The 22618-nt window shown below is 39.6% G+C and overlaps 1 protein-coding gene across 1 annotated transcript; it reads left to right on the top strand.

Moving 5' to 3' along the window:
- Positions 1–1006: 1006 nt before the first annotated feature.
- Positions 1007–22023, top strand: LOC311038012 (antigen WC1.1-like; the record flags this gene model as incomplete). Its single annotated transcript, XM_084047308.1, has 23 exons — positions 1007–1070; positions 7996–8223; positions 9846–10045; positions 10161–10281; positions 10632–10739; positions 11167–11385; positions 11943–12152; positions 12519–12673; positions 13252–13399; positions 13742–14038; positions 14244–14549; positions 15000–15263; positions 15874–16077; positions 16350–16504; positions 17234–17381; positions 17861–18178; positions 18292–18585; positions 19042–19350; positions 19785–20093; positions 20563–20829; positions 21283–21464; positions 21644–21749; positions 21992–22023. 23 exons carry the CDS (start codon positions 1007–1009, stop codon positions 22000–22002), a joined length of 4623 nt encoding a protein of 1540 aa, XP_083903434.1. The 3' UTR covers positions 22003–22023.
- Between the last annotated feature and the right edge of the window lie 595 nt (positions 22024–22618).

The raw sequence follows: 22618 nt of genomic DNA, 5'->3' as shown, positions 1-22618 counted from the left end.
ACAGTAAAACCTTCAGTGCTAATTGAACTCAGTGAGGATTAATTGTGGGCGGCCCTCCAGCAGTGTACCTTATAAACCATAGATATAGAAACGTAGATACCTCATTGGCCGCTGCAGTTCATTGGATCGACCTGTACCGCGGTCGCCATATTGGAAGTGGCAGCCGAGCCTTCTAATGCATTTATGTCCATTGAAGCAGGCGGTCTCTCCACTATAATTATTAAGTTAAATAATTAAAATCCCTGGAAGATGACTATCTTCGCACAACTTTTGCCATGTTGCCACTCTGTAATGTATAGTTTGGCGATGTGGTGAAGCCTCAATTTGTCAAATTAAGACACAATAAGTAATGGCAAAAACATAAAATGATGGCTGTTGAACACATCTTCGTTCTGAACCAATCTCATCCCAAGCTGCACACAGACGTCTGTTCATACTACAGCTCCAAGCTGCACACAAACTGACCATGTCTCTGAACACCTGTTTAGACTGCAGTAAAATCACATTTATTTAACAAATCCGAGTTTGACAAGTTCCAACTAACTAACTAGTTGCTGCGCGGCTGCCTCTTATGAGCTTGCCATCCCCAATATGGCGCCCACAGATACATTCTTCTGCCTACACATACGTCATGTCCTAGTATGAGCGAATAGGGGAAGGGAATCAACGTCACGTGATGCCTTTGTTTGGCCTGGCAAAAACTCGGATGTGTCTCAAAGAATATGATTATTGGCAGAATCGCGGAACGTTTAGAATATTTGGCGGTCCCTTTCTCATTTTTCATTTAACAACGTGTACGTTCTGTAGTTCAATTCCAATGGTGAAAGCTGTGTCATTTCACCAGAAAAAGTAATGGTGGATTTGGCCACACCCCTTAAATACCCCTATATGTGTCTCAAAGAATACGCCCCAGAGTGGGAGGAGGCGTCTACCTTTTTATGTCTATGTTATAAACCACTGTGATGACTCTGTGTGTGTGTCAGTCTAGTCAGGAGCTACAGTGACAATGTGGTTTCTGCAGCTGCTGCTGCTGCTCTGCATAGCAGCCACCAGCCCCGTGACCTCAGAAGGCAAGTGACAAGTTTTTATTGAAACTTTTAAAATGTTCCGTTTGTGACCAATACTGTGTTACAATCATTCAATCATCTGTTGTTGTATTTTGAAATGATTGGGCATGAAAACAAAATGTATGCATCATCTGTGGATCATATGGCCCAATATGACAAAGGCTAAGTCTTTTAAAATGTTTGTTTAAAAAATAAGTTTTTACTTCATTGTAAATTACGTACAGAATCACAGCTACGAAATGAAACATTGGTTGTGCAGTTTGAGCCACCAGTTTTAGAAACACAGCTTATAGAATCAAACTGTAGTTTTGTGAAAAAAGCCTTGGAAAGTTTCTGTCACCTCTCAGACCACACATCCCACAATGCATAGCATCTGATGGGTGGGGGGGGGCTATACGGAGTATTCTCATGATGCAATAATAGATTCAATCTGTAGTGAGAGTTACATCAACTACTATTACTGTGACCCTCGCCACAGATACTGCAACTGATGAGTGAAAAATGATTATAACAAGGATTCTAAGTTACAATCTAATCTAGAATCAGATTTGCCAACAGTCCAGTATTAGCCGGGAGGCCCGTATTTTGACCAAAAGAGGCGCGTCCCGTCATTTGTCAGTGCATCTGTCTGGCTGCCTGTGTGTTTGTGTGCTTTATCAGAAAGGCGCTAGGACCTTGGGGGTGTCGTTCAGTTGACAGGGCGGGAACAGAGCGCACACTCTCGCGCGTGCGCTCGAGCGTGTGTGTGTCCTTATGTGTGATTCCCTCAGGTGGCCGCGGCATCATTGTGTGGCATGTGTGTGCGACCCGTCCCGTATTGCTGGGTGGCAATGTTGGCAACCCAATCTAGAATGGGGATTCTGTGATCTATCTATACATTCAGAACTGTGTGTGTGTGTGTGTGTGTGTGTGTGTGTGTGTGTGTGTGTGTGTGTGTGTGTGTGTGTGTGTGTGTGTGTGTGTGTGTGTGTGTGTGTGTGTGTGTGTGTGTGTGTGTGTGTGTGTGTGTGTGCTGATGTTTTGCTGACACAATGGCAGTATTTTCTGATGACATCATGGATCCTTGAATCTCCAATACTTTAATAGTTTGGTCATAATGTTAGAGGTACTGTACCACACTCTGGGTGTAAGAACAGGTACAACATAATGTTAGAGGTACTGTACCTCACAGTGGGTGTAAGAACAGGTGCAACAGGTACTTTACAACAAGTGCAACGTCACCTTCCAAAAAGAATGGCATGTCATTTTTTTAGGAAATTTATATTTTTGCCTAAATCAGCTCTTGGTGACACTGGCCACCTGCATTCCCATCCACGAGTTTGATGAAGAGCGTGCAGCTCCAAACGTCACACAGTTGTTTTGGTGCAATAAAGCACTTTATCATTGGAGCCTTACAGTGTGCGAGCGTTTCATTATTATTTCTATAATTATGTTTCCATTTTCCTGGGGAATGAATTCCCAACTTGCATCGTTCCCAAGCAGGCCGGTGCCCCTTTATAACTGTGGTAATGGGTAGCACACTGGGGGCTCTATCTTGCCCGCCGTCTTAAAGGGGGAGTAACACATTGGCCTCTACTTTGTCACAATTTGATTGAGTAATAGTTCTGAAAATATTTGCCAATGCAACTATACATGAAAGGGTATATATTGAGAGCTGTCAGAAGAAAGATGTGCCTATATTGGACATGATTCTACCGCCGTGGAAAGGGCCGAGCCAAAACAACGCGTACTCTAGCTGACGCCACCGTACTGAAATGCATTGAAAATGGCTGTGGTAATTACACTATTTTACACTCATTATACGTAGCCTGGGAGTTAGTTCTGGCAGGTACACTCGAGAGGTTACATGTGTTGTGTAAACCTTGTACTCTTTAGTTCACATATAATAAGAGACGGAGAGCGTGTGTTTACGTTGACTGTTTACTAGTCCCCGGAAGTAAGTGTGCCACATACAAACATGTCCGTGTAGCAACACGAGCCAATACCTTACAGGACAACATGCATGCTCATTCGATGTGGCTGTTTACAGCGTTATGCAGACCCATACAGTACGTCATACACTGACGTGGCAGCCAGCTGTCCAATCGGGCGGGTTATTTAAGTTGCACTTACATCTGTAAATGGTGCATTTATATAGCGCTTTTATCCAAAGCACTTTACATTGATTATGCTATTAACCCATTCACACCTTCATACATCGATGGCGGAGGAAACCATGCAAGGCACCAACCTGTCCATCGGGAGCAATTAGGGGTCCAGTGTCTTGCTCAAGGACACTTTGACACTAACTCTAGGGGAGCGCCCCAGCCCGGGATTGACTGGGAACCTTGCGGTTTTCCAGTTCACTCTACCCGGCCACTCTACCCCTTGGCCACTGCCGCCCCACACAGACTGCCGCATCTGTGTTCCGTCCGCTTTTGTGTCATGAGTGTTATCATGCAGCGTTTGCTCCCACCACCACCCCAGCACCACCAGTGGGCTCTGCTATTGGTTCTGCTCCCCATGGGGGGTTGCTATTATATATCTATCTCCCTGCTCTTAAAGGTTAATGATGGTTGTCTTAATTGTGCTGCCTAGGGAGAAACATGTAGCAGAGCCTGAACGCCGAAATAAGATATTACATCCACTCTTGTATTCTCATTCTATACTATTGTTTCAATATATTTGGTCTGTAACATTGGTTCAATCTATTCGTGAGTTATCTGACAGAATTTATAATACAGTAAATACATAACTTTTTTTTATTAAAATGATCAACAACATATCTGCTATACTGTACACTCGCTATATCTTTTTAATAATCCAAATGACTCGAGGCACAATGTCCCAGAATCTGAAAGTGTTGCGTAAATTGGTACTTGAAATGAAATTAATGAAAGGAATTTTCTTTCATGATCTATTTTAATGTTCTGTAGCCTATGTGTCTTCTACACAGCATCTAGCCTACAAACAAATAGTTTGCATAAAGCATCAAATAGGCCTATATAGAACTAGCCTTGATAGACTGTCATCTTGATCCAAGGCTAATATAGAAGCAGACACTGCGTTTACATGGATGGACAATAGTTATTCACTCAGAATGAAATAATTCCGCACAGAGATTTCAACAAAACTGTTTAGGCTACATTGATGATAAATAAAAGTATTCTTGTTTACCCTATATGCCTCAAAGCATTTAATTGTTACGCTACAACAATGATCGCGGCGCGGTCACCGCTGATCCGAGCGGTAACGCCTGCGTGAATCGCTTGCCGTGTGTTACAACCTTAAAGGGCCAGACCACTTTGGTAGAGGTTTGGGTTGTGTAGTTACCTTGCCATGATGTAACTCCAAAGGTGGGCAAGAAATAAAAAATAATTGCTCCATTGATTAGAAATTGATAATTCAAAATATGCTCCTCATTGACTTACATTGTACGGTAAAACTGCTCTCAAAGTCACTCTTTTAGCACAAAAACGAACGCAAACAAAGTTGATTCAGACAATAGAACATCACCAAACCCAGTACTGTTTTTTTTTTAAATAAAAATGTCAACTTCTTGTTGATTTTGCCATTTTTAATAAGTAGAAAACCCGGACTGGATCGGCGGATCCGGATCCAGATCTTCAAATAGTAAAATCAACAGGAAGTTGACATTTTTATTAAAAAAACAAACAGTACTGGGTTTGGTGATGCTCTATATTGTCTGAATCAGCTATGTTTGGGTTCATTTATGTGCTAAAAGAGTGACTTTGAGAGCTGTTTTACCGTACAATGTAAGTCAATGAGGAGCATATTTTGAATAATCAATTTCTAATCAATGGAGCAATTATTTTTGATTTCTTGCCCACATTTGGAGTTACATCATGGCAAGGTAAATACACAACCCAAACCTCTACCAAAGTGGTCTTACCCTTTAAAGGTCACAAACGGGCACGTGCGCGAGAATTTCACGGGGCCGCGCCCGCCTGCCTCACCGCCCCTCAACTTCTTCGCGCATCCCAAATAATCGCCGGCCTCTCATTGAAAATGAATTACATAGGCGCGTTGGCCGCTTGCCGTGTGAAAGGACCTTAACCCTCTCAACCAGAATTGTATGACTCAGCTGTCATTCTGAATATTAGTAGAATAGGGTCCATATCCCAGGTTCGCTTTGTCGCCACTTTTACATTGTGTCACTTCAGAGAATAATTACAATTTAGCCAGGACGGTGGACACAAATAGAATCACAATAAAATTTGGCATGTTCTATATTGATTTATATTATTTATATTATTATTCAAGATTGTGAAACTTGGGCAACTACATACTTTCATTAATTAATTAATAACCTTTATCACCGGCAGTAACGTGTGTGTGTGTGTGTGTGTGTGTGTGTGTGTGTGTGTGTGTGTGTGTGTGTGTGTGTGTGTGTGTGTGTGTGTGTGTACTGTCAGCCGCTGTTTACAATCGCGGTGTCCTTGTGAAGCAGCACGTGCTTATTTATTCATATATAATATATTATTAATTAATAACCTTTATATCACCGAGTGTCAGTGATCACTAGTCTGGTCCGCCGCTCGAGGTCTGTCATCAGGCACAGACAGAGGACTAAAATACATGGTGGTCTGAAGGGCTTTCAGTTTCCATTCTACTTCTGGAGAATGGAAACGGGTGGAGGGGAAACGGGTGGAGGGGAGAGGCAGAGATAGTGTCTACCTGACTTGACTTTTTCTTTTTACTAAATAATCAGTGTATATAGAATAATGTCTGTCCAGTATAATGAAGCATCAGACCATGAAATAAAATAAACAATCTCTCTGTCTACCGGCACCCTGATCAGCAGCAGTTGCGTGGGTAGACCAGAGCCGTCAGACCGCAAAAAACAGGAAATACTGCAACATGATTTTTTTTTACTTTTGAAAAGAAAAGCTCCCTGGTGCTCTTCCTTTAACCCTTATGCCTAATTTTTGTTTTACTATTTTGAAAAACATTTTGAAATAGTTCAAATAGCCGATCTACAAGTTTAAAGGGATATTCCACCGCACCGCAAGTCAAAATCAGGCTGATCCGGTGCGTCTCAGAAGTGGACACATATAACTGAATAAAGAAGGATCTGGAGCAACTCTGATGCTTGGAGCTTTTTTACTTTAATAACAGGGTGCAAAGTACAACTAAACATTTCCATGTCAGATTACATCTTCGTTGGGTCCTGGCCGGACGAAGACGTAATCAATCTGACAATCTGATATTTTTGCACCTTTTTTTATTCAGCCTATATACAAGCTCAGACCGTGTTGATGTAGATCTGCTATTTGAACTATTTTAAAATGTTTTTGAAATTGGTAAAATATGCCTAAAAGCAGGGGCGCAGAGGGCATTTTAGAACTGCAGGATTCAGTGGTGGGCACGCATGCGTGGCTAGTTAGATAGTTAGTTAGTTGTTGTCCTTTTCACTCATTGCAGGAGCACATTAAAAAGTTATTTACATCAGACCACCAGGTCCAAAAATTGTACACCATGAAGTGTAGATTTGTGTGTCTATGTCTATATTCGGCGGGCAACATTATCAGATTAATAAATGAGCATTGATTGACCTACATCATTACGTTGTTGTATTCTCCACTCGTCGTGGCAGGCTCATTAAAAGAAATGTATAGACCCCTTAACAGACGACGTCACACTGATAAGAACCAGTATGCGTGCAACCAGTATGCGCGCAATGAAACCCATTCTGTCAGGTCTCGCTAGGACGCGCCTCACTAGCCAACACACAAGAGGGGGTTGGGGTGTGCTGAAACTAGTGCACCCTGAAATCACAGGTTGAGAATTGATTGCATGAAACAATCACCTGTGCATCCAGTCTCAATGTTGGTAAACAAATAATTGGTCTATACTTACGTCATCGCTTGCTTTAATTGGCAAAGAATGACGTGATGGTTCTTTATTTTTTCTTCCTTTTTTTCCCGTAAGACCCATTCAACAACCCCAGAGCTAATTACACGCACCTGCATGCATTCTATAAGGCCCTTAGCAGACAGCAGCGGTGGAAGAAGTAGTCACATTTTGTACTTAAGTAAAAGTATCAATACTGCAATGTATAAATACTCTATTACAAGTAAAAGTCCGGAATTCAAAATGTAGCTATTTAAAGTGCCAAAAGTTAAAGTACTCATTGTGCAGAATGTCCCATTTCAAAATGTATAAAAAAGTATTTTGAAAATAGCAGATCTACAAGCTCACACTACGCCGCGGCATTGTGAGCTTGTAGATCTGCTATTTTCAAATGGCCGAAATATATAGGGCTGAAGTGGTTAGTGTGTTTTGTAATAATAATCAAAATCTACAAAGTAATTAGGAACTAAAGTGTTCATATAATTGTAGTGGAGTAAAAGTACAAGGTCAAGGTTCAAGGTTCAAGGTTGTACTTTATTGTTAGATCTTGTGTACAGGTACATAAGAGTAAAACTTATTTTGGTTTGGCTTCCTTCAGTACAACATTTTCCTCTGAGATGTAGTGGAGTAGAAGAAAACATATTGTAAATTGTAAATAGTCCAGTAAAGTAAAATTCCTCAAAAGTGAGTAAATGTACTCAGTTACTACACCACTGGCTGCTGGTACTTTTAAAAGCAGTCCAGGCAGGCTCACACTTAGACAGGAGTCAGGACAAATGAACTCTCAGGTGACTTTGCAACGCTGGCTCGGCGGTGCCTCTTGTGGCTCAAGTCACCTTCAGAAATCGAGCGTACCTTTTTCAATTTGACTGGTTTTCCAATCATACTGTGACATATAGTGTGTGTGTGTGTGTGTGTGTGTGTGTGTGTGTATATATATATATATATCATTCAGCATACATGGTGTACAGTCTAAGTGTCATGTCAAATCTCTATTATGAGGACCCTCCTGCATGTAGGTAGCTTTCTTTCAGGCTGATCATTGTTATGTTTTCATGTTTTTCTTCTCATTCAGGTGATTATTCAGTGAGGCTGGTCGGTGGTCCAAACTCCTGTTCAGGCAGAGTGGAGGTGTACCTCCGTGACAGCTGGGGGACGGTGTGTGATGATTATTGGTATCTGGTCGATGCCCGGGTTGTGTGTAGACAGTTAGGCTGTGGAAGAGCTCTGTCAGCACCAGGGGATGCCCACTTCGGACGGGGTGTTGGAAACATCTGGTTGGATGATGTCAGGTGTTCAGGCAGTGAGTCACAGCTTTCACAGTGCAGCCATAGGGGGATTGGAAACCACGACTGTAAACACTATGAAGATGCTGGTGTTGTTTGTGAAGGTAAATATGAATTTTATTGCAATTAATAATGATGTTTGTATGTAAGTGTGTTGTCATCCTATCCTATATTTAGAATTGACTAAAGGGAGGATGGGCCGGCGGCCTGACCTCTGAGTCATGTCACCATGACTCAGCCATAACCATATAAGGAGTTCCCAAAGCAGCTATGCCCAATGTTGAGCTCATAGGACTAGATAGCACAATCCCTTAGATTAATCAGAACTTGGTATTGAGTGGGGTAGGGGTAAACGCTTCACTGGGGTCTTCAGGTGGGCACCCTCCTTCATTGGTGTTTCGTTGATAGCCCACAACACCTCCGCAGGGCTCAACGGCAACACCTGGCGTCCCAGGTTTTTATCATCATCATTATCGTCATCATCAGCCAGTATTTAAGTTCTACTGGCTGCTGGAATCAGAGAGTCAATTTGTCTTTTTGTTTGGCTTCAGTTCAGATGTGGTCGCTGCCTCTCCACCAGAGCTACATGGCTCTTGGCATAATAGGACGAATGAATATTGTTCAGCCCATTGCCGATTTTCAGTGTCCACCTTTCTTTTACTGACAAACTTTGAACATGCTAAATTCTACTGTTGCTAAAACTGCTGCAAAAACATAAAAAGTAGGCTACTGGTTCTAACACTAGCACACTGGTCAAAAGAGAAAGTAAAAGTGGGCACCCTGAACTCTCAATGACCCCAATCAACAACCTGCTGGCTCCTCAACAAGCTGTTGTCACGTCAGATGACAGCCCATTGAGCCAAACTACAAGTGTAGGACTACACAGAGAAGCAGTCTCATGTAAACAGAGATGAGTCTTTTCAACTCTTTTGAGTTTGCATGGGGCCAGGAAGGAGAGGAGATGTTCCCTATAGGTACCCTCACAAAAACATGCAGTAATCCTGGTCACTATACGGCCTCCCCCTGGCCAGCCGGGGCGCCTGATGGAGGGGAAAGGAACTGGTTGGAATAACATGTTCCTTCCACGCGCTACGTCCAACCAGGGAAACTCTCTCCTGTCAGGTGACAAGAAGGTCAGTTGGCTCTCATGCACTGAAGGAGGCATGAGCTCGGCCCTGGCCTCCCTAGGTTGGCAGAGGGAAGGTAGTGCCCAGGATTATAGACAATTGGCACTGGGTGTACAAAATGGGATTACAAAATCGTGGGATAAAAAAAACAACTAAACAAACAAACAATGTAAAAAAAAAAAACTTTCAAAAGGGCACTTGCTTGTCCAGAGGGCAAAACAGCAGGTGCTCTAGCACCACCTAGAGTCTGAATCTGTGAACGTCCCTGGCTGGCAGGCTTTTGTAAATTCTTTCTTTCTTTCTTTCTTTCTTTCTTTCTTTCTTTCTTTCTTTCTTTCTTTCTTTCTTTCTTTCTTTCTTTCTTTCTTTCTTTCTTCAATCCATACTGCCAGGTTCACAACATTTAACACAATTAAACTTTTCACATTTGTGGCTTTAACAGCTTGTGTTTGTTTGTTTGTTTTGAAAATAGTGTATTTACTGTACATTTAACATGACATGTAACCATGCAGGATTCAGGCTGATCCTTAAAGGTGGCTCCAACCCATGTGAGGGTTACATTGAAATACATAATGATGAATGGGGCCTCGTTGGTCATGATAACTGGAACCAGAACAATGAAGATGTGGTGTGTAGGAGTATTGGCTGTGGACAGGCTGTGAATGGATCTTCATACATAATGAAACACAATATAACTAATATACCTGATAAGGTATGGATCAATAATATGAACTCTACCTATTTGATTAAACACAATATAACTAATATTCAGTAATATGAACTGTGCCTATATAATGCAACACAATATAACTAATATTCCTGATAAGGTATGGATCAATGGTGTGAACTGTAATGGGACAGAGGATCAGCTGTGGAACTGCAAGAACTTCAGTGGTTGGGGGGTCAACATCTCCACTCAGGACTCAGTTCAATGGATCACATGTTCAGGTAAGAACACACCTCGGTATTAATGTCATCACTTTGTTGTTGACTGTTGTGTTGTATTCATGGACAGACACGTAGTTCCAGGCTTAATCCTTGTTTTTGGTAGGCAGAAATCCAGGCAGAAATTCAGGCAAATTCAATCCTTAAATCCTGATGAGGGGATATTGCTTTGTGATTAAAAAGTATTCTGTTGATCTAGAAATGTACTAAAACATTTCATACATTTTGGAGATGATCAGATACAGTTCATTAGGTTGCCCAGAAGCTTCTAAATTATACTATATATTTCTTTCTTTCTTTCTTTCTTTCTTTCTTTCTTTCTTTCTTTCTTTCTTTCTTTCTTTCCTTTGTAGATAAGGTTCAAATAAGTTTGGATGGTTTTAAATGTGCCGGAGCTGTCCAATTCAACACAACATCAAATGAGGAAAATTCACAACAATATGTTTGTTCTGAAAACTGGGGTAAGAGTTACACTACCTTGATTGAACTTTTGTATTTGTCCAGTTTGGGCTCTTCCGTGAAAAAATGCGGTTTCTGGGCGGATTCTGTTACTTTATTTGGGTTTTTTGGTTACTTTATTTCGGTTATAGGGTTAGGGTTAGGTTAGGTTTTTTAATTCATATTTTTGCCTGATTTTACTGATTTATTATAAAAGAAATACACTAAATAATGCTGCGCACATATATTACATATTTTTGCACAATTCTCAGAATTTCCCAGCATAACATTTGGGAAGGCTTAGCCTACCGTAGCCTTCATTACCCGCCGCCTATGGTAGTAGTAGTAGGAGTAGGAGTAGGAGTAGGAGTAGCAGCAGCAGCAGCAGCAGCATTTCTTCTCATATAATTCCAATTAAATCTGTAATGTTGTTTTTTCTTCGACTTAAAGGAAAGGAACAAGCTGACCTTGTGTGCAACAACCTCAAATGTGGAATCGCAAAAGATGTGCCTGACCCGACCAAAATGACCTCACCAGAGGGATTCACCTCCAAAGGCAAGAAGAGAATTAATTGTACAGGCACCAGAAATGAAGACCATCTGTGGCAGTGTGATCCTAAAGACCCTCTGACTGCTACATGCTCTAAACCTGCTTTCATCACATGTTCAGGTACGTTTGTTTATACTTCACTGTGGTTTTTAATCTCCAACAGCTTTCGGTTACAAACCACACATACAGACATGCATGAATATGTGGAAAGAAGCAGCACTCTGTTTGCAAGACTGAACTCAGTTAAACATTTTCTTTATTCTGATGCGTTTTGGGCATTTAGCCTTCATCAGAGCAAGTTATATGCATTATGTGTCATACATGTCTATACAGATCAACACACACACACACACACACACACACACACACACACACACACACACACACACACACACACACACACACACACACACACACACACACACACACACACACACACACACACACACACACACACTTATATTATGAATGTGCACATACATACAAAATATAAGGCATTTGTGCACTGTTCAATGAATGTTCAAATGTTTAATGTTAAAGTGTTGGTACATTTTCACATAAAGATGTATGTTAAAGTGTTGGTACATTTTCACATAAAGATGTATGTTAAAGTGTTGTTTCATTTTCACATAAAGATGTATATTAAAGTGTTGGTACATTTCCATGTCTGTTAACAGATCACCCCATGTTACGGCTACAAGACGGGGACAATGTCTGTTCTGGAACCTTGGTGGTGGAGGACGGTGACATGTGGAATATTACCTGCAATGAAAACACCAAAATAACAGCTGATATGATGTGTAAACAACTGAGATGTGGAGTCAGTGTCACACACACCTTTACCTGTGACAGGAGCCAATCAGTTCCACCGACACTGAACTGCTCAGGTATTATTAACATTCATACATCTCATAGTTTCAGCTCAGCAGCTGGTTTGGAGAAAGGTGTCAACTCCTGTGTTAAGCTTTAAGTTTGTCCATGCTTAACACACACAGTAGGAAAACATTTAATAAAAGCCATAAGTTAAGTTTGTTATGTTAGTCTTGTTAAGTACTTTGTATCATTTTATTGGGGATACTTAATAGTGCACATTTAAGCAGTTTAGACTACATGCCTCTCTTTTGGTCTATCATTTCTGTGACTTCAAAGATGATACAAAACAGATTAAACAGAGCATGTTTCTTTATGTCTTAATTTGATCATTTAATTAAATGCATTTTTTTCGTATGTAAAATCCCTTAATGTTTTAACAGAAAAGATCAACATAATTCTCATGGACAACCACAGTCCCAGTGATTGTTATGGTGCAGTTTATATCAATAGTTCTATGGGTCTGCAGCCTGTGTGTGGTTCAGACTGGGACAGACATGATGGAGAAGTGGTTTGCAGAGAGTTGGGCTGTGGCAAGGTGAGCTCTCATTCTTTATGGTTAATATGCAATGAATATCTGTGTCAAGGTGAGCTCGCATTATTTATGGTTAATATGCAATGAATCACATATCTGTGGTACACACACAGACCTTACAGGTCAATGTTTACACTTTAAATGAACATTCAGCATTTTACAGTGTACCATTTCCAGTACATTTCTAGTGCTGTCGTTTTAATACCATGTTATAACTACTATATCTTTCTACTTCTCAGTTTTGCACAATCTCTGCATACATTCCTTAGCCACATTCAGTCGTCTGCAAATATCATAAGAAAAAGGAAAATATCTTTATTAATAAGTTTAACTTTAACTCCCCTAGTTTATATCAGTGTTTGACAGCTTCTGAATGTTGGTGTAAAAAAATCTGCTTTAAGTAGCCTAGCTTCTGCTATTACTCTGTTTTGCACTCCTTGGCAGAAAAGTGGCCATTCCCACTTTTCCTGATGATTGTAACCCCACACACACACTATCCCTCCTACAGATAATTTCACTCAGAAATGATTTGTTTTGTAAAGGAAATGCATTTTATTCAGAATACATTGCATGTCTTGCAGGTGATTTACACCAGCGCCACCAGAACTAGACAACATGGAATACTGGACAATGTCAACTGTAATGGCACTGAGACGTCACTGTGGCACTGCAAGGCCAAGTACAATGACTCTGTCCCATGCACTTCCACTGCTCATGTCATCTGTGAAAGTAAGAGCATGATGATGCATTATTGTAGTATCGACAGGTGTTGGAGGAGGTTTTTGTTGTAACTTTCATCATTACTATGAATGCTTCTGAAGGGGTCATGGTAGCAGCAGCATAATTACATTCAGACTAACAAATGATATATCAACAATAAAAATATTGTGTATATATATATATATATATATATATATATATATATATATATATATATATATATATATATATATATATATATATATATATATATATATATATATATATATATATATATATATATATATATATATATATATATATTAATGTGAAACTCTTTCACATGAAGTTTTTTTTACTGTTTCCATGCAGCCAGTGTCAAGGCTGATTTCAAGGATTCCAGAGATCATTGTTCTGGAAATGTGAAGATACGCTATCGAGGCCGACGACACCCTGACTGTAAAGAAACCCTGAATGACACCAATGTCCAAAATATCATCTGCAGAGAGCTGCAATGTGGAGAGACTGGCGAGCCTGTTGAATTCTTTGGACCTTTACCGCAAAGTCCACCTGAAGTCGTGTCAGGACTGAGCTGTCCTGCAAACAGCCACAAGCTGGCAGACTGTAACATTAAAGGATATTGTTCTCTGGGTGGCCTCCAGTGTTCTGGTATGTTTTAAATGCTTTCATCGGATTCCACCTGACTTTTGAGTGTTGTACACGTAATATCCATGTTACAGTAACAGTCCATTTGTGAACATGGACTGTGGAGGATATGAGTTTACAACAACAACCTCTTGAACTGAGGCAACTCTTGAACTGATTAATATTTCTTGGTTTTCATCAACTATTCTCTGTGTCTGTTACTTCACAGACTGGCAGAAGATCAGAATACAGCGTCCAAAACAGAATGGAAGACACTTTGAGGGACATGTGTTTGTTTACAATCAGAATGGTTCCAGGATGGTTTCTAGCCATGGCTGGACAGACAAAGAGGGAGACAAACTGTGCCGTCATCTGGACCGTGGCGGTTATAAAAACCATACAGCATCAAATAGTTCTTCTGATCTGTGGGAGAAGAGCTTCAACTGTAACGATGTGAAGAACCTGAAGACCATCTGGGACTGCGAACGTGAAAATACAACCTCCGGGAACCAAGGAGTCTACCTCCAATGCCAGAGTAATGACAATTTTTACTACTACTACATCTCCAATTCTAAACTAATAAATAGTATTACCAAACAATGTAATCTAAAACTAAAACAACAAAAAATGAATAATAATACATAATTTAATTATTTTAATTGTATTAAAACATCTAAAAATTAATTGACCCCCATGATTTTACCAGTCCATTTGTACGTATTAAAGGATCTACACCATGAATTTAAAAATAATACTAATAATATTTAATATCATATTGTTTATGTCCCTCAAACGTTTTTCAAAAGGTTTGAGCCTAAATCAAGCCTCAGATATATTCATTCCAACTAACTTCTCTCTGGCTTGTAAAGCACTTTCACCTGCAATACCACATTGTCCTGATTTGTCCTGACACTCACATCTGTGTGGCTGGGGGATTAGGGATGTATTTGTTTTTGTTGATTTGTTGTTGTTTCTGTTTTCCCAGATAACCCTGTGGTTAGCCTACCATACTGTTCTGGTGAGGTGAAGATCGATGGCATCAGGGTGTGCAGTGATCACTGGGATGACAAACATTCACAAATAGTTTGCAGAGAGCTGGGCTGTGGCAATGCTCTTCCCTTTAAAAAACATGGAAGTACTGGGTCAGATGTTTACCACGTCCGTTGCCTGGGCTCTGAGTCCAGTCTTGGGCAGTGTGAGACGGTCCTGGGCCGGTGTGCTGGAGGACTGGTGTCTGTCTACTGTTCAGGTGAATACATTTATATACTTGTGATAAGAGACACTCTGCAGGAGTCTACACTTTTGAATTTTGTATTTTGTTTGTAGTAGTTGCTGTATGTCATTTTGTATTTTATATAGTTGATTATGTAATTTGTATGTTCTTTAGTAGTTACCGTATCTCTTTCTACTGTGTATTTTATATAGTAGCTACTGTATATAATTTAGTATTTTATATAGTAGCTACTGTATATATAATATATATTTTATATAGTAGCTAGTAGCTACTGTATATAATTTAGTATTTTATATAGTAGCTACTGTATATATAATATATATTTTATATACTGTAGTAGCTAGTAGCTACTGTATATAATTTTGTATTTTATAATAGCTACTGTATATAATTTCGTATTTTATATAGTAGCTACTGGGTTACATGTCATTGTTCATTGCACGTGGAAGCCACGTGGTCGGAGTAGTGGGATGTCGGACTTATGCTGACATAGCTACTGTATATAATTTTGTATGCATTTGTTTGCTGTTCAATGAATGTTCAAATGTTCAATGCCAAAGTGTTGGTACATTTTCACATAAAGATGTATGTTAAAGTGTTGGTACATTTTCATGTCTGTTAACAGATCACCCCATGCTAGAAGATGGGGACAATGTCTGTTCTGGAACCTTGGTGGTGGAGGACGGTGACATTTGGAATATTACCTGCAATGAAAACACCAAAATAACAGCTGATATGATGTGCAAACAACTGAGATGTGGAGTCAGTGTCACACACAACTTTACCTGTGACAGGAGCCAATCAGTTCCACCGACACTGAACTGCTCAGGTAATATACTTTAGATTTTCTACATCTCATAGTTTCAGCACAGCAAGAAGAAAAATGAGTCAACTCCTGTGTTATTAAGTTTACACAACCGTGCACATTTAAGCAGCTTAGACACAGGTATTGTGCCTATATTTTTGTCGTTCATTTCTGTGACTTCAAAGATGATACAAAACAGCTTCAATGTTTATTTATTTCTTAATTTTATCATTTAAATTAAATGCATTTCACTTATTACATTTCCCCCATTATAAGATCCTTTAATGTTTTAACAGAAAAGATCAACATAACTCTCATGAACAACCACAGTCCCAGTGATTGTTATGGTGCGGTTTATATCAATAGTTCTATGGGTCTGCAACCTGTGTGTGGTTCAGACTGGGACAGACATGATGGAGAAGTGGTTTGCAGAGAGTTGGGCTGTGGCAAGGTGAGCTCTCATTCTATATGGTTAATATGAAATGAATCACATATCTGTGGTACACATACAGACCTTACAGGTCAATGTTTACACTTTAAATTAACATTCAGCATTTTACAGTGTCCTGGCATTTCCAGTACATTTCTAGTGCTGTGGTTCTAAATACCATGTTATTACTACTGTATCTTTCTACTTAAATCAGTTTTGCACAATCTCGGCACAAGTTCCTCATCCACATCAGTAGTCAGCAAATATCGTAAGAAAAATGGCCAAACGTGGCAACAAATTCCATACCAAGAAATATCTTTACTAAAAAGTTTAACTTTAACTTCCCTAGAGAAATCTGTGACAAGTGCTGAATGTTGGTGTTTTGTGGTTTTGGTATTTTGCACCAAAACCACTCCTTTGCAAAAAAGTGGCCATGCCCACTTTTCCCGATGATTGTAACCCCACTTTTGTGTGAAAATACATAGGCCTATTGAATTGATACAAATTGGAATGGAATCTGACACGCACGCACGCACGCACGCACGCAACCACGCACGCACGCAACCACGCACGAACGCACGCACGCACGCACGCACGCACGCGTGCACACACACACACACACACACACACACACACACACACACACACACACACACACATTCTCTATCCCCCTATAGATAATTTCACTCAGAAATGATTTGTGTTGCAAAGGAAATGCATTTTATTCAGAATATATTGAATGTCTTGCAGGTGATTTACACCAGCACCACCAGAACTAGACATCGTGGAATACTGGACAATGTCAACTGTAATGGCACTGAGACGTCACTGTGGCACTGCAAGGCCAAGTGCAATGACTCTGTCCCATGCACTTCCACTGCTCATGTCACCTGTGAAAGTAAGAGCATGATGATGCATTATTGTAGTATCGACAGGTGTTGGAGTTTTTTTTTTGTAATTTAAGGTAACTTTCATCATTACTATGAATGCTTCTGGAGGGGTCATGGTAGCAACAGCATACTTCAATTCAAACTAACAAATAATATATCAACAATGATAACAATATGAATGGAGAAACATTACGTTCATGCTGTGGCCTCTAGAATTTAACAAGCCGATATGTCTATTGAGACAGAGCTATTACAACGTAATACAAGAAAAATAAATGTGAATAAAATACAACATGTATAAGTATAATCAATGTAGCTTGTGATTTATATTCTCAAAGAAGCACAGTAGCATTAAGGACAGATAGAGGCAAACATGACAGGAAAAAAACTATCTCGCATGGGGGGGGGGTTGCGGCAGTGTTTTGGGGCTGCACTACAATATTATTTATTAATTTCATTGATAAGATCTATCCTACCTGCTTTTCAGACCACAAGATGGTGTTCATGAAGAATGGAATGTCCTGTTCTGGTCAGGTGGCAGTAGAGCATGCTGGGAAGGACTACTGGCTCTCAGGGACCAATGATACGTGGAACCACACTGCTGATGTGGTGTGTGGACAGATGCATTGTGGGAAAGCCACTAATGTCACCCTGTTCCCTCTTGTTCCTTCTGGAGAACCTGGAATGGAGAATGATGTTTGGAGTGAGTCCTATAACTGCTCCTCCACAGAGACATCAGTCTTCCACTGTCCAAAGGACAACACAACATCATCCAATCAGAGCCTCGCTTTGGTAGAATGTTCAGGTAATGTGTTAACCTTTTTAAATGTTGCTGTTCCATTTATCGTGGTACTTTCATTTCTCCCCAAACATGTTCACAACGCGTATTCTACAGAACATGAATGTGTATTTCAACAGGTAATATAACGGCAACACTGTCAGAGCAGTGTTGGGGGAGAGTTCAGGTGTGCACCCATGCAGGCTGTGGGGGGGTGTGTGCACACACCTGGACTGAAGCTAATTCTGAAATGCTGTGTAAAGACCTGGGCTGTGGACCTGCCTTCTCTGAGATCAACCAGAACATCAGGGGGGATGTGACCATCCTGGCAATGTACCCGACCAATCACACCACCAACCTGACTGAGAGCATCATCGTGAAAAAAGACCCAGAGACCAACTGTGATGACAAACCGGCCTTCGTTGTTTGCTTGGGTAAAATACCTACACTAAAATTTGAATATGGATTTTTTTTTGTAGGCTATAGAACATTTCAACAAGGCAATTCAAAGTGCTTTTCATAAAACATTAAAAACCAATTAAAATGAAACAGATGAGATAATTATATTACAATGTTGCAAAAATGGTTATGGTTATACTGTAAACTATGTTCAAATGTACCTCTTCATAATAATCAGATTTTGTGAGCATCAATACATTGTCTATAATAGTGTCATTTCAGTGGTACCTGACTAGTTTACAGTAGGCTACGGCCAATATAAATACTAATATTAACAGTAATCCTGAAGGTATATGTATTTCATTAAAAAATATATTCTTTATTTTATATTATATTATGTTTATTATTTCAGTGGTTTTAGTGGATATGTTATCTCTGTACATGCGTTGAAAACCTGTTTCACATGAAGTTTTTATACCGTTTCCATGCAGCCAGTGTCAAGGCTGATTTCAAGGATTCCAGAGATCATTGTTCTGGAAATGTGCAGATACGCTATCGAGGCCAACGACACCCTGTCTGTAAAGAAACCCTGAAAGACACCAATGTCCAAAATACCATCTGCAGAGAGCTGCAATGTGGAGAGACCGGAGAGCCTGTTGAATTCTTTGGACCTTTACCGCAAAGTTCACATGAAGTCGTGTCAGGACTGAGCTGTCCTGCAAACAGCCACAAGGTGGCAGACTGTAACATTACTTTACAGGACAAAGAACATTGTTCTCTTGGTGGCCTCCAGTGTTCTGGTACGTTTTAAATGCTTTCATCTGATTCCACCTGACTTTTCATTGATTGATTTAATACTTTATTAGGGGCCGTTCACACTGAACACTATAACTATAAAGATATAGTTAAAAAATTAAAAATAAAAATCCAATAGTGAACAATATAGTTATTGTTATCTTTATAGTTAAGTGCTCAGTGTGAACGGCCCTTAAGTTAAGAAATGTAAACACCATGGAGGTACAGTAAAACATTAAGGCTAAAAAGATAACACAAAAAAGTCACTTAAATAAGTGTCGTGCAGATAATATGCATGTTACAGTAACAGTCCATTTGTGAATGTGTACTACGTAGTAAGATATCATTGTACAACAACAACAATCTCTTGAACTGAGGCAATGATTCCTATGTCTTGGTTTTCATTATTATTCTCTGTGTCTGTTACTTCTTATCTTAGACTGGCAGAAGATCAGAATACAACATTCAAAACCACAATATGGAAGCTACTTTGAGGGACATGTGTTTGTTTACAGCCAGAATGGTTCCAGGATGGTTTCTAGCCATGGCTGGACAGACAAAGAGGGAGACAAACTGTGCCGTCATCTGGACCGTGGCGGTTATAAAAACCATACAGCATCAAATAGTTCTTCTGATCTGTGGGAGAAGAGCTTCAACTGTAGTGATGTGAAGAACCTGAAGACCATCTGGGACTGTGAACGTGAAAATACAACCTCCGGGAACCAAGGGGTCTACCTCCAATGCCAGAGTAATAACTATTATTACTACTATACAGTATATCCAATTCTAGAGTAATAAATAAAATAAATAGTAGTATTCCAAAACTAAAACAACACATTTATAATAATACACAATTTAATTGTTTTCATTTTATTAAAAATAATAAGATGAATTGACCCCCATGATTTTACCAGTCCATTTTTACACAATAATATTAACTCACAAGGTTGCTCATTGTTCAAAAGATGATTTAATATCGAGACAAATGTATGTTTAAGTGGGGAAAAGGACAGTTTATTTTTCATTGATCAAATTGGATGAGGGATATTCAGGCCTCATCAGTCCCAGTGGATGTATGCCTCGTATTTCAAGTAAATGGTTTGAATGACATCTCTACATGATCCCATAACATGTTTTCAGCGCTATCACATCTGTGTGGTTGTGGGATTAGGGATTTATTTATTTGTGTTGATTTGTTGTTGTTTCTGTTTTCCCAGATAACCCTGTGATTAGCCTACCAGAGTATTGGGGATGTTCTGGTCAGGTGAAGATCGATGGCATCAGGGTTTGCAGTCATCACTGGGATGACAAACATTCACAAATAGTTTGCAGAGAGCTGGGCTGTGGCAATGCTCCGTCCTTTAAAAAACATGGAAGAACTGGGTCAGATGTTTACCACGTCCGTTGCCAGGGCTCTGAGTCCAGTCTTGGGCAGTGTGAGACGGTCCTGGGCCGGTGTGCTGGAGAACTGGTGTCTGTCTACTGTAGGACTACAGGTGAATTATTGTATATACTTCTACACTTTTGCATTTTGTATTTTATATAGTAGTCACTATATGTCATTTTGTATTTTATATAAGGAGCTACTGTATATCATTTTGTATTTCATATAGTAGTTACTGTACATATATATTTTTTGATATAGCAGTTATTGTATGTCATTTTGTATTTTATATAATAGTCCATATTTTACTTCAGTTTTTGTCTCTGATGTATACTTTTCTATACTGAAAAAAATAATATAAATGTTTATATGAGACTTTAATGACATTTTAGTGGTTGAATAAGCTTCCTAGTTCTTTTCCCTTGTTCCCTATGCTAATCAATTCCTATTATATATTCTACTAATATGTTTCCATTCAAAAGTTTGGATGCAATATTATTTAAATAAATAATATAAGGAATAAAGCAGAGGTTTTTCATTTCACTTGTTACAGGTGGCATCAGCTTCACAACCACAGAGAGGTGTGGAGGTACACTTACTGTCCGATACCAAGATGAGTGGGTGCAAGTGTGTCCCCTACATGTAACAAAGGATTTTAAGAACCTGCTGTGCAAGGAGCTTGGTTGTGGTGAAGTCATGGAGAACATTATGACAGATGTGAAATCCACAGAGGAGGTAAACAACTGTTTTGTTTGCTTTGTCCTTTAAGTCTTATTGATATCATAAGATATCTCGTCACTCCAGTCTCTTCTGCACATTATTTTGTATGAAATGTGTTTTTGTGTGACATTCCTGACTGAAAACAGCGAGGAAAAAACTCTCAAACATTAAAGTAGTTTTGATTTTGATTGTAGGACCTGGAAATTACTCTGGTTTGCACAAAAGATCATTTGAGCATCAGAGACTGTGTCCAACGGAAGTCTTGTAAGAAAGTCAAACCAGCTGAAATCTATTGTAAAGGTACCACAACTACTTTCATAAGCAGTGTACAAACAACTGATACTTTTAAACTAAATGTGTTGTGTCGGTAAATTTACCTAGACACTGGTCAGTGAACCAATTCTGATGATTATTTTTGATAATGATGATGATGATGATGATCGGTCATTTGCTTTAGAACGAAAAAAGGTTTGTTTTGGATTTATGGAGGCCCTTAGGACTGTCACAGCCCTTGTGATTGTGCTGCTGCTGATTGTCCTCAGCCTGTGTGTGAGAACACCTGCTACTGTTAATAGTGAGTAACATTATATTCGTGTATTCTATTCTAGTGGTTGTAATTATAGGATAATTATTCTCTTTTGTGTGAACTTTGTGAATAGGAGTCTTGAATCATGTCGATAATATGTTAAAGGTGGTATCTGGTAACAACAGGCCAGCATTTGGACACAGAGTATTATGTTGTGTTTAGTAGTTTAAGTTCAAATGCGAATATGTTTTTATTCGTATTTATGTTGAATAGCAGCAATGCGTTATACTGTGTGTGTGTGTGTGTGTGTGTAACATGGCAGAAAACACAAGCATCACACATCCCACTACCCACTACATGCCTGACCTCGCAAAAAAACAACTCCCACAGACGTACAGGGACCTGCTTCACGCTGTCACCCGTCTACACATGACATCTTATGTCATACTTCCTTGTTTTCTTTGACATCTTGCACCAGTAGTTTTCTAACTGTGTTGTCATTTAGTAAGAAAATCTTCACAAAAAGACAAAAAGGATGAAGGTGTTGAATATGAGGAGATTGGCATCACTGCAAGTGAAATGAAAGTCTTGGATCAACTTGGTGAGTGATATTTACATTCTCATCATCAGACAGTCATCCTCC

This window comes from Gymnoscopelus microlampas, assembly GCF_963454915.1.
Source record: "Gymnoscopelus microlampas genome assembly, chromosome: 21".
NCBI lineage: Eukaryota > Metazoa > Chordata > Actinopteri > Myctophiformes > Myctophidae > Gymnoscopelus > Gymnoscopelus microlampas.
This window is presented reverse-complemented; position numbering and strand designations above follow the sequence as displayed.